General features: G+C 57.6%; 7 protein-coding genes and 1 non-coding gene across 8 annotated transcripts; 3 read left to right on the top strand and 5 right to left on the bottom strand.

Moving 5' to 3' along the window:
* Positions 1 to 115: 115 nt before the first annotated feature.
* On the bottom strand, positions 116 to 837 carry PSEUBRA_006105 (Zinc finger, HIT-type; the record flags this gene model as incomplete). The annotated part of the gene is made up of 2 exons (XM_059465692.1): positions 116 to 152; positions 242 to 837. 2 exons carry the CDS (start codon positions 835 to 837, stop codon positions 116 to 118), a joined length of 633 nt encoding a protein of 210 aa, XP_059321726.1.
* A 277-nt stretch (positions 838 to 1,114) lies between these two features.
* PSEUBRA_006104 (Chromate transporter) lies at positions 1,115 to 2,863 on the bottom strand (the record flags this gene model as incomplete). The annotated part of the gene is made up of 1 exon (XM_016439459.1): positions 1,115 to 2,863. The coding sequence occupies one exon, from the start codon at positions 2,861 to 2,863 to the stop codon at positions 1,115 to 1,117; it is 1,749 nt and encodes a 582-aa protein (XP_016289793.1).
* An 838-nt stretch (positions 2,864 to 3,701) lies between these two features.
* Positions 3,702 to 5,342, top strand: PSEUBRA_006103 (uncharacterized protein; the record flags this gene model as incomplete). Its single annotated transcript, XM_016439478.2, has 1 exon — positions 3,702 to 5,342. One exon carries the CDS (start codon positions 3,702 to 3,704, stop codon positions 5,340 to 5,342), a length of 1,641 nt encoding a protein of 546 aa, XP_016289792.2.
* Positions 5,343 to 5,405: 63 nt separating this feature from the next.
* Positions 5,406 to 6,425, bottom strand: PSEUBRA_006102 (GNAT domain protein; the record flags this gene model as incomplete). The annotated part of the gene is made up of 1 exon (XM_016439458.1): positions 5,406 to 6,425. The coding sequence occupies one exon, from the start codon at positions 6,423 to 6,425 to the stop codon at positions 5,406 to 5,408; it is 1,020 nt and encodes a 339-aa protein (XP_016289791.1).
* Positions 6,426 to 7,007: 582 nt separating this feature from the next.
* Positions 7,008 to 8,318, top strand: PSEUBRA_006101 (uncharacterized protein; the record flags this gene model as incomplete). The annotated part of the gene is made up of 1 exon (XM_016439477.1): positions 7,008 to 8,318. One exon carries the CDS (start codon positions 7,008 to 7,010, stop codon positions 8,316 to 8,318), a length of 1,311 nt encoding a protein of 436 aa, XP_016289790.1.
* A 40-nt stretch (positions 8,319 to 8,358) lies between these two features.
* On the bottom strand, positions 8,359 to 9,987 carry PSEUBRA_006100 (Cytochrome P450; the record flags this gene model as incomplete). The annotated part of the gene is made up of 1 exon (XM_016439450.1): positions 8,359 to 9,987. One exon carries the CDS (start codon positions 9,985 to 9,987, stop codon positions 8,359 to 8,361), a length of 1,629 nt encoding a protein of 542 aa, XP_016289789.1.
* A 1,154-nt stretch (positions 9,988 to 11,141) lies between these two features.
* Positions 11,142 to 11,507, top strand: PSEUBRA_006099 (uncharacterized protein; the record flags this gene model as incomplete). The annotated part of the gene is made up of 1 exon (XM_059465691.1): positions 11,142 to 11,507. One exon carries the CDS (start codon positions 11,142 to 11,144, stop codon positions 11,505 to 11,507), a length of 366 nt encoding a protein of 121 aa, XP_059321725.1.
* Positions 11,508 to 11,750: 243 nt separating this feature from the next.
* Positions 11,751 to 11,850, bottom strand: PSEUBRA_006538. Its single transcript has 2 exons — positions 11,815 to 11,850; positions 11,751 to 11,786 (listed from the first exon to the last, which is right to left on the bottom strand). It is a non-coding gene; the product is annotated as a tRNA-Arg (tRNA).
* Positions 11,851 to 11,974: the final 124 nt, after the last annotated feature.

Here is an 11,974-nt window from a genome sequence, read left to right as displayed (position 1 = left end):
TGGACATAGACGTTGCGTATAGATGCGACATACAAATGCGGTCGGTATGATTGTGTGTCGTCGTGGTATCGTTGGGTATTATGTGTGAATCTGAACGGCGTTTGTCTCGTCGAAGTCAGCGCATGGGTCGCTCGCAGCGCGTCTCGTCGTGTCTGTGAGGTGTCAATGCGGTAGAGTTGGGGATCAAGGAAGTGAGCAAGTGCCTTTGGACAAAGATCGGAGACGAATTCTGAACACCCACGTGTCTCTGCATCTCCTCGAGCAGTACCTATGACCGCAGCGCATGCAAGCTAGATCGCCATGGTATCCGCATATGCTGCAGTACTTTCTTCCTGGCACGGTCGATGGTCCTGACCTTGCACTTCTCCAGTTCGCCTTCCCCTTGCCTGGTCGCAATGGCAGCCTTCCCTGGTCCGCCAGCTCCTCTACGATGGAATGGAGGTTGCGCCGCCCGCCGACGAGGATGCGTTTAATTTCAGCCTGATTTCGCCGCCTTTGTGCTTGGCTCACGCCAGACGCGGTGCCTGCTGTGATTGGCTCAGCGTCTCCAGTCGTTGCTGCGATTGCTCCATCGCTGGTTCCCGAGGCGGTTGCGTCGAGGGAAGGCGTTGCTGCCGATGTCGAAGCTGTGGGTGCATCGCGATAGTTGATTCGCTCGAGCTCGTCTAAGCGGCGACGAGCGCGACGTCGACGCGCATCCAGCTCCTTGGCTTGGCGCTCGCGCTCTTGCTCCTCGTTGAGCGCCTTGTTCTGCTGTCCTGTGATGGTTTGCGGTCGATTGGTGATGGGCCGAGATGCGACGGAGCGGCGTTTGCGAAGAGAGACCGAGGTCGACATCTTGACCAAAAGCGTGCAAGTGCTGCGACGTCTGTCAGTGAGAGCCGAGCGCCGAGATGATGTGGAAGAAAGGTGTGAAACAGGTTCGAAAGGGTCTAGAAGGTGAGCGGCAAACTCACTTTCCGACATCCGACACGCGGTCGAGAAATGTAACATTTTTCGCAAAAATCCTCAACAGCATCACTTGCTTACAAGTTGAGGTCACTCATACAGACGCCGACAGTCTCATGCATGCATGTTTGTGTCCATGGGATTGTGCATTTTTGATCAATCCACATCAGAAGAAAGCCTGTTGGCGTTCCGTGCCCGCCGCGCCAACGACGCCGAACCAGGCGAGACCCGCCACAGCACCGGCAACAATCGTGACGGCGGGCGGGCTCTTGAACCACTGAGTAGCAACGAATGCCGAGCTGGCCACCACGCACCAGAAAGGATCGGAGGTGAGCGGTCCGCTCTGACTTGTCGATTCCACCACAACGCCTCGAGCAGGTGTGTAAATGTAGCCGACGAGGAAGAGTTGCCACACGGCGGTGTACACCAAACCAGTCGCCGAGGCATTGAGCCCGCGCAGCACCGATTTGGCCACCTCGTGCTTACGCCACGTGTTGTAGATGGGCAGTAGCGACAGCTTGAGCAGCAGACCAGGGGAGAAAATGCCGAGCCAGCCAAGGAATGCCCCCAAGGCCGGGTTTTGCGGGACAGCAAGAACGCCGAGGTAGGCAGCAAAATTGAAGTTGGGACCCGGGAAAGCTTGGAGGATGGCAAAGCCGAGGAGAAAGTCACGCGATTCGACCCAGCCGTTTTCGACGGTGTACCCGCGAAGGAGCGGGATGACCACGGGACCACCACCAAAGATGATGACGCCAGCAATGACCATGTTGGTGAAGAAGTCGAGCATGCGTGGTGGTGAGGCGAGCTGCGAGCGGGTGACCACGACGGCGATGACGAAGACAAGGAAGCCAACGCCGAGGGCGACGGCAATGGTGCGGTTGAGCACCATGATGGGCGTGCGATGGTCGGTTGTTGCTGCAGTGGGATCGTTTGCATTTTGAGGTGTTGCCGTATTGCGATCGACAGTCTGTGCGGTCCTTTGTCGAATGCTTACCGGTATCGAGCTCGAGCCCGCCTGGAATGGGAGCTCTTGGACAGCAGAGCCTGACTGCTTCTTGTCTGCGGCGTCGAGAGATGCTCTGCCAGCCGTCGTCACAGGCTCAAGCTCGATGTCCTGCGTCGACTCGTTCTGTGCAGTATCATCGCCGCGACTGACAGCCTGTGATCTACGTCTGCTGATCTCCAGCTTCGTAGATACGAAGCTTGCTATGCGACGGCGAAAGTCATAGATCAGGGTGATGAGACCGCCTCCGAACACGAGCACTGGATACATCCACGGTGCGTGGTAGCAGATACCGAACGAAGCCGAGGCGAGCACCAGCAGCCTCGTGACCGGATCTGTGATGGACGACATGCTGAGCTGATATGCAGCCAGCGCGATCAGTCCGACAGCCGCGGCATTGAGACCTGTCAGCAGAGCCAGCACGATGGGTGGCAGCCTGTCGGGGAAGGACCTCACACCGGCTCCCAACGCTGCCATGCCTGCCGCACCCGGCAGTGACCAGAAGAGGAAAGCGATGAGACCTGCGAGGGTACCATTGCGTGCGACAGCGATCGAGAAGGCGAGCTGGGTCGAGCCGGGTCCGGGGAGTGCATTGCCGAGCGAGAAGAGGTCAGCGAAGGTGGTCTCGTCGAGCCATTTCAGATGATCGACGAATCGCTTGCGGAGGATGACGACGTGAACGCCTGGGCCACCGAAAGCGGTGAAGCCAAGATCGCAGTAGTGACGGATGGTCTCGACGAGGCGCACGCTGAGCTTGAGGTTGCGACGGTCCTGGTATTCTGGATCGAGCAGAGCGCCAGCCGAGGCGGTGAGGGATGCACTATCCTCGTTGATATGCGGTGCGGATTGAGGAGCCGCGTCGATGTTGGAGTGACGGGAGCGAGACCGTGTGAGCACCTGTGTAGTCGACATGGTGAGCTCGGCGGTATGTGGCTTCCAGCCGGCGCTAGTGATGTCGAGGATGGAAGGCTACCTGGTTTATTGTCCATGCAGAGACCCTTGAACGCCCTCGAAGAAGCGTCGGAAGATGATATGCACGTGGACGCCCCATGGCAAAATCAATGGTTTCGGCCTAAGTGTTAGGCCGAGATACCTCTGGCCAATGGACTCGAATTTCCACGGCCACGGCGAATGACGCAGATGGCTGACTGAAGTGGCATTCCGTCTTAACCGTGCTGCAATGATATCAAGCGAGGTCCGCTCCTTTTGCAAAGCGATGCCGACCACCTATCAGCAAGAAGGTCTGGCCTGCACACAAAGCTATTTCTGAGTGTACCTCAAGGAACACAAGCTTGTACGCACAGCCAGCACGAGTCGATCCTACGACCAACAATCGCTGTCACCGGCCAATTTCGAGGACATTTGGTTTTTTTGAGAAGAAAAGGAAAAAAGGTGGGGGCGAGGCAGCCAACCAGGACGGGGCGAATGGAATTTCTCCAGATTTTCCTGCTGCATCGCTGTGCCTTTTTTTCCCGCCTGTGTGCATCCGTGCGACGGCAACTACAATCGATTCTCAAGCTGGCTGCTCACGGTTGTCACTATCCGAGACTCGCCTAGGAAAGTGCGATTTTAAGGGTTCGGCCTCCTCTCTTTCCCCCCACGCACGGCTCTCGGCTTTGTCGTCATCGACCTTTCGACCTTCGAGTCCCACCAACTATCCTCCTTATCATACATCACGAGGACCAATATGCCCTCGTCCTGACAAATTCCTCCAACATACATTCTAAAGCCACAGGCTGCACCGCACATCATGTCTGTTGCACCACAATCCATTCCATCACAGGGTCAGCACACCATGAGCGGCGGCAAAGCGCTCTCCGACTCGCCCACCAAGCAAGACTCGGTCTTCCTATCCACCGCATCACCCGAATCCGAAGCCTTGTCAACAGACGACATCACCTCGGACTCGTCCACCAGCGCACGCATCCGATCCGACAGCTCTCAGCCCAAGCTGAAGAGCATTCTTGACAACCCAAACGATGTACTTCCCCGCAAGCCTTCACGATCGGGCAGCGAATCTGGCTTCAAAGCTGCTCTCAAGGCGACCTTTCTCCCACCACCTACGCCTGGTCGTCAGATCAAGGTCAAAGACGGCAAGAAGCTAGGCAAGACGTTCAAGCGCTCCGAACCACGCGATCACGATTTTGAAGGCGGCGAAGTGCTCGACTACGATCCACGCGGAAAGCATGCTACGGCCGGCGATGGCATCGTGCCCACCTCCAACCTCATGGGTCCCCCTGACAGTGCGAGCGAGTCCGGCTACGGCAGCGATAAGGAGAGCAGTCTCGGTACGCCCAGCGAGGCCGGGGAATCGGATCTCTCTCGCTCCTTTACATCCGAATCCAGCTCAGCGTGGGAGAGAGGGCGAGGTGCTTCTTCGATACCCAACAGAACCAGAGGCGATTCGGTCGCATCCACCACCTCGAGCAGCAGCAGCGCAGCGATCAAGTTCGCTCCGCTCCCCGTGTCCGGGCGGCTGAAGCGTGCGAATTCCATCACCATCGGTGTTGCTGCTCGATCGCACCTGTTGCAGTCGCAAGGAACAGCGGCACCGCCAAGACAGTCCTTCACGCCGCAGCATGTGCACGGCTCCCAAAGCTGGTACAACCCCAATGCGCATCCGAAGCACGACGACGTGGTGGACGTGGGCGAGGTGCTCGGGAAAGGCGCTTCCAAGGCGTGGAAGTTCATTCGTGGCGGTAACACGAGCGATGACGCCAGCGCCGGTGCCAAATCCAAGCCGACTGTCGATAGCGCAGACCAGAAAGCGGCAGAGAGAGCAGCCGCATTCGACCGACCCCACAAGGCCTTTCCGAAAGAAGGTGCGCCCGTGGCAGACCCCGAAACGGGAGAACTCAAGATGGCCAACGAATCGTCATCACACAGCACCAAGGTGTCGACGGGTCAAGTCTCGGATACAGCCAAGAAGCTGCCACAAGGTGGTGGCGATCAGACACCACGTCGAGCGGCCAGCCCCAGCGCGCCGATGCGAAGTTTGTCCATCTCGGAAGATCCGGATGCCGAAGAAGCGGCTGCTGCACTCGAAGCTGCCCATGCGCAGAACGCTACAAAGCAGGCTCATCTTCCGAATGGACACCATCCACACGAGCTGGAAGACGGCCCGCAGCACGACACGTTCCACCTCGCCGATGAGCATCATTTGGACTCGGGCGCAGCCACACCGAGGAGCGGCATGCAGAGACGATTGTCGACGGGCGCCTTCCTGCGCGGACTGTCCGTTCGAGGAATGCAAGAAGACAGGAGGAGAGACTTTTTGGGTCTAGACGGAGAGGAAGGCGACGAGAGGAGGGATATCGCGGTCAGAACACCAGCGGGGAGAGAGGAGGAGCTCGGACTGGAAGGATTCGGTCATTCGAGGCAACAATCGTGACAACGGTGACATGATTCCATACAAATACATTTGGAAGCGTTAGCTATCTTGCGAGGCGAAGGGTCATTGCAGTCGAGGCCGCTTGAGCACGGCGTTTGGATCGATGGTGTCGATGGATGCTGGAGCCTCTGTTGAGCTCGACGATGGTTCCTGCTGGCTCTGTTGCGCTGCGGACGTGAGCTTGATGTCGACAGTCAGGAGGTCTCTGCAAGATCCCTTACTGGGTCCGTCGAGCATCTTGACGGCATTCTTTCTCGTGCTGACCGAATCGAAGCCGCACTTGATAAACAGCTTTCTTGCCCCAACGTTCTCGGGAAAGAAGCTCGCTTGTACGGTCGAAAACCTTCTGTCCGTCTCGAGAGATGTCAAGAGAGCGTTGACTAGATACATGCCGACGCCTCTTCCCCTCTCCGCTTCCGCCACCATCACCTGCAGCTCTGCGCATCTGGACCGTCTCTCATCTTCGGCTGCTACTTCGATCGAGTCGTCGTCGTCGTAAAACATGCTGATTTGGGGATGGGGGTCGGAGCAGGCGATCCAGCCGAGGGTGCGGTTGTCCTTTGGGTCGACGGCGATGTAGCGATGGCGTTTGATCATGAGCGTGTCGAACTGCTTCCATGAAGGAACGCGGGTGGTGGAAATGGCTGCATCACCCGTAGCGAGACCACTGGCGTAGATGCGCGCCCAAGCTGCTTTGCGAAGCTCTGTGAGGGTAAGCAAGTTGGCGATCGACGAAGGAACGCCCTTCCAACTGCCACCAGCCAACATGCTGCTCTTGGCCTTGTGAAGATCAGCAGCGACAGCATCTCTGTGTTTGCCAACCAAGACGAAGAACTCGCGAAGGTCTTTCAGAAATGCTTCTTTTTCGACGGCTCCCGTGCTGCTCGAGGCGCTCAATGGGAGAGGCGATGGGGTGGCGAGCAAGTCGACATTCGGGCTGGAGCTGGAGCTGGAGCGGCGGCGAAAGTCCGAGTCGGGCATCAAATGATTGACGGCAAAGATGCCATTTTCAAGAGCCTCGAGCGTCTCGTCGTACTGCTTGAGGTCAGCGACGAGCTCATATTGCTTCCGTTTGCGATCCATGTGGCCGCAACATTCAAGGAGTAGGAGTGCAAAGGTGTGGTGTTGGACGATGACCGGTGGAAGGTGTTGGTCTCGAGCTTTTTCAGTGGAATCTTTGATTAAGAAAATGAATTTAATTTCTTGATTTTTGTGAGACTCATGTGACCTGTGCCGGTTGTGGGTCGCCGTGGCAGCATTACACAGCGTCGTACCAAAGCAAAGACGCTTGAACGACCCTTTCCCCACCTTCGCTTGCTGGTCTTCAGCTCGGCTGCTCGTCATTGCGTCGCGCTGCAGTCTGTGAGATTCAGCTGACTCCCTTCGGACATGGCCCGCCTACCGCCGAAATCGCCTTCGCTCTCACTCTCAACCGCAGGCATCTCAACTCACTCCACTTTGCTTCGGTGCGGCATTTGCCTTGATTCGGCATCTCGTCCTCCATCCATCTCGGCCATCTAGTGACGACCCAAGGGCCAGCCAGATCACACAGCTCCCTTTCCTTCCACCACTTCTCTCAACCACGCCGATGATCTAGAGCATCGCTATTCCCTCTTCATCCGCCTGCACCACAACCGCCCAACAATAGACATAGACACCCCCACCATGCGTCGAGCTGCAGACTCGCTCTCTCCAGCACCCACCGCGGTCAACGACGCCTCGCCCGATCGACTGCCACGGTCTCGCTCCCGAGGCCGCGCCAACTTTGTCGGATCTTCATCGGAACAGCTGCCCCGACAGAACAATCGCTCTTCCTCGCGCGCGAGCTTCCTCGGTCGTCCTCGTCAGCGTGTTTACCAGATCTATAACGAAAACGAGCCCGCAGGAGTCGCACAAGAACGATGGAGGAGCGAGTCAAGAACCGTCCGAGGAAGTCTGGATGACGAGGACGGATTCGTCTTTTCCGACGAGGACGACGTGGATGCCGACAAGCGTAAGGCGAGAGCAGAGTCCAAATCCCGCAAGCTGACCTCGACCGCAGAGGAGGACTCGGCATCTCGCTCCGCAGGTACCACCATCATCAACAGCACTGCTCCCGCAGCTGCACCTCCCATCGACCCAGCTCAGCTGCCCACAGCTCAACAGGTGCCCTCCTCGACCGCTGGCAGCGCCGCCAGTAAGGAAAAGGACGTCGAGTCGCAGTCCGCGCCGAAACGTGTGCCGCTTCTCTCGCGCATCCCGTACCCCATCGCGCACCTCCTCGGCTATCGACGCAAAAGTACCGAGAACCGCGCCCTGATTCGTCCCGTCGAAGCGCTCCCTCGCAAAATCGAAACCCTCCTCTGGGCATGGATTGGTGCCTGCCTCGGTCTCAGCTTTGTCATGATCACCTTTTCCCGCTGGAACCAATTCGCCTCGTCCTCCAACGACCCGATCACGCCCTGGACGGCGCCGATCGTCATCGGTTCCTTTGGCGCTTCATCCGTCATCCTCTACGGCACCCCTGCCTCGCCCTTGGGTCAACCGAAGGCGTTCATGGGCGGTCAATTCCTCTCCGCCCTCACCGCCGTATGCATCACCAAACTCTTCGCGTTGAACGGCAACTACAATCCGGACCTGATCGATTCGAGTCACAGCCTGGTGTGGATCGCAGGCGGGGTGGCGACGGGTACAGCGCTGTGCGTGATGATTTTGACGGATACCGTTCATCCACCGGGAGGAGCGACCGCGTTGTTGGCTGCGACCAGTCCTCCGGTGATCAAGTTGGGTTGGCATTACTTGCCTGTGGTGCTGCTAAGCGGGGTGATCATGGAAGCGTGGGCGATGCTCTGGATGAATTTGGGCAGGGCCAGGTACCCACACTACTGGTTGTGGCCAGATGGGCATAAGTTCGATCAGAGAGATTTTAGGGTCAAGTTTCCCGGTTTCGAAAGAACCATTCGCAACCCCGCGAAGATGACCACCAAGTCGACGTAGATACACACACAGACATTGCATCAATAAGATATCATTCGCACTAGACGGAAAGCGGCACGAGCTCGACAAACAGATTGTGCGCCTCGAGGAACCACGCGCTCCTACCCTGGAATGAGGGCTGCCTGGTCCCCTTTTGCGACACCACCTGCGGGATGACAGCCGGCTTCTTGATGTCGTATCGGAGCAGTATCTCGGGAATGACCTTGGAGAGCTCCATCAGACTGATGTTCTTACCGATGCACGCGCGGGATCCGCCGCCGAAAGTCATGTTGTAGCGCTCGAGAGATTTGCGGCCCTCCTCGCCGCCCTCGAGCCAGCGTTCGGGACGGTACGACTCTGCGTCAGGGCCAAAAGCCGACGTGTTGCGGTGCAGAACGTAGGGGCTGATCCCCACCGTCGTTCCTCCGGGAATCAGGTGCGGATTGGAGCCGATGATGGCGCCTTCAGCGGGCACATAGCGGGGGAGATCCATCGAGATCGGCGGTGACAGTCGAAGCGCCTCCTTGATGCATGCTTGCAGATACTCGAGCTGCGCGCCCTTCGCGTACTTGACCGGGGACGAAAGGTTTCCAGCATCAACTGCCGCGTTGATCTCCTCGCGCAATTTTGCGTAGCACGTGGGGTTGTCGAGCAGGTAGCCGAAAAAGATTGTCAGGCTCGTCGCCGTCGTATCCGACCCGGCAGACATGACCGACGAAGCGGAGAAGAGCACCTGTTTCATCGAGTATTTCTCCTTCGTATCGGGGTCTCGGGCGTCCATGAACTTGGTGAGCATGTCGGGTCTTGACGCCACACCACCATTGTCCTCCACCTCGGCATACCTTGTTTGGATCCTTGACGTTGTCATATCTCCAATAACACTTCCTCCCGGCTGCCCGGTCACGCGGGGGAAGAGCCACAGCACCCAACTCGACACCCACGGCAAGCATCCCGCTACCGCTCCCCACTGGGACAGGTTCAACACTCCCGTCAGGAACCGCTCATCATCTTTGCCTCGATGCAACAGGTTGAATCCCTGCCCGAACGCCAGTTCACCCACCACATCCATGGCGAAAAAGTGAAACCAAGGATCGAGCTGCACCGCTTTCGTCCCTCCCGCTTCGATGGATTGCGTCTCGACCAGCTCCTCGAGTCGTTTCAGCAGCAACTCGGATACGTCCTCCACGTACTCTTCGAGCTTCACCAGGCTGTTCATGCTGTAGGCACTGGCGACGGCTCGACGACGCTTCGAGTGTGCCGCTGGATCCCGCTCGCTGAAGATCGACGGGTGCGATTTGAACACCTGGAAGGAACGGTAGAAGGAGGATTTGCGGAAGCGCGACGAGGTACCGTCCGAGAGGCTGTAGATCGAGTTCATGGCGGCAGGGTCGGAGAAGGAGAGGTGAGTGGGTCCGATTCGGACGATGGGACCGTGATGCTTGTGAAGGGCGTAGAGGGCGGGTGCGTAGTCGCCTTGGAGGGCGTGATAGAAGCGCCAGAAGGGGATGCCCAGACGCGCAGAGAGTGGACCTGGGTAGCGAGAGAGGGGCGAGAGAGCGAGGTTGTAGAGCATCCACCCTGAGGTGAGGATGATCGTGCCGATGTAGAGCTGCAGGAGGAAGGGCAGGCCGGAGAGAGGGGTGAAGACGGTCGCGGCGATGGTGCCCACCACGGAGCTTTCGTTTGTCATGATGAAGATGTGACTCGGCAGACACTGTTATGGATCACTCTGTTTGATGGGAGGGGGGTGAGATGAAGGATGAGCCTGAAGGGGCGTGGTTGGAACAGGACCGTTGAGGACAAGCTCTATATACTACTCGACATTGTCAGCGACCCGACGGTGTGGGGAAAGCGTTGCCCCACACCGCGCAAAACCCAGATCCTACAGTAGACGGTTGCCTCGGACTGCTCACAAGCTCACATACGCGGATAAGACGACTATCTGCAACGGAGCAACACTGCCGACAAGCGAACACAGTGTCGTTTGACAGCAGAGTTCGGGGCTCGACCTACTCTCAGCTGAGATACCAAGCTAACTCAGCGGCGGCAGCGTCATGCAGGACTGAGCGAGTGTGGGGTGCATGCGGGTACAGATGTCAACCAACGCCGTTGCCGACATTTCCAGCTCGTGGCGTCCCGAGCTCTGCTTCCTCTCGCCCGAAACTCATTCAACCTGGTAAGAGCTCTTTCCGTGCTTGCCGAAAGCAGGGGCAATTTTTCGCGCGTGAGATTTCGGGGCTCGGGGCTGGGGCCACGGTCTAACATATTGCAATCTCCACACGTTACCATGTTGACGAGTGACTCTGCTCCTTCATCAATGGGAAGTTGTTGTTCGTGACAGTCGGCAAGGGGGTAAGTTGGCGCACACCATTGCACAGATGTATTCAGCTCGTGGGAGCGAGTGTTGGACCCGCCTTCATCGACCACAACACTTTTACAGCAAGGTCAAAAGAGCGTGGGATTGGCTTCTTTTCGCTCATCGTCGAAATGAGCTTTCATCATGCGGGCATCGCCTAGCCAACTGGGAATCCTTACCTATCTGCTCAAGCCGTTGTGATTCACAGAGTAAGGCGGGTTCAGCCAGCATCGCTTGACCGTTGGGGGACAGCGGTTCCTGGTGGGCCTCCTTCGTTCTTGAGCGCGAAACTTTCGCCGCATTGCCACACATGCGACTCGTTGCCGCCAACGGGGCTGGTGGGCTATGGAGAAAGGAGTTGGCCTTGAGATTTTGACTCAAGCTTGAAATTTGTGCTCGAAAGACCACGCTCTCACAGGTATAAGAGCAAGCGCTGGTATGATTTGACTTGTCTCAATATCATCCAGCACCTGCATCGGCCATTCGCGATGAACGTCTCCTTCCTTCTCCTCCTTGCCGCTCTGGTTGGCATCAATCTCGTCCGTGCAGCTCCCGGTCTGCCTGTCGGCGGCATTGATGACGCAGAGAGCGTGCTTCGCGCAGTCACGGCTGCTTCTGAACGCGATCGCGACTTCATGTCCGACCTAGCTGCCAGGCTCGCTCGCGTCCATGTGCGCACCGAGACACCTCCCCCGCACCGGGCCGACTTCGGTTTGCCTCCTCCTCGAGACGGGGTGACTGCTCCACCTAGCTCGCCTCGTCGTCCTGCGCCCGATGTTTTGGCAGAAAGGAAGCGCATTCGTGAGCACACCGGGGCCGAGAGCTCGGCTCCTCCTCCTCAACGACGACCTTGAGCGATCGTTCGCTGAAAGGAACACTTACGACGCTCGGTTGCGCACATCGCGCTTGATACTCACTGCTTGCATTTGTGGCTATTCGTCTTGCTTTGCCGCACAAGCACCGAATCTGCCTTTCTAAACGCACTCAACTTTGATGTTCCCGAGTTTCATCCGACTATTGCGTGCAGTGAGGCAGCTCTGGGCATGGCGAGAAAAAGAGTGTGAGAGTTGAAAAATTCTGATTCGCGAAAAAAAAAGTGACCAGCCTGGGGCTCGAACCCAGAATCTCCTGATTGATACAAGACGCCCTCGAGGGACGCAATCGTAGTCAGACGCCTTACCATTGGGCCAACCGGCCAATTGATGAAGCACCACCTCTCCAATAGCATTTATGACTGACAGCATGTGTCGACAACTCATACCTCATCGGTTTCACTCATCGTCTTCACTCATCGTCTTCACTCATCGTCTTCACTCTCCTC

Source organism: Kalmanozyma brasiliensis, assembly GCF_000497045.1.
Source record: "Kalmanozyma brasiliensis GHG001 unplaced genomic scaffold PSEUBRA_SCAF8, whole genome shotgun sequence".
NCBI lineage: Eukaryota > Fungi > Basidiomycota > Ustilaginomycetes > Ustilaginales > Kalmanozyma > Kalmanozyma brasiliensis.
Note: the sequence above shows the minus strand (reverse complement) of the source record. Positions and strands in the feature narration are given on the sequence as shown.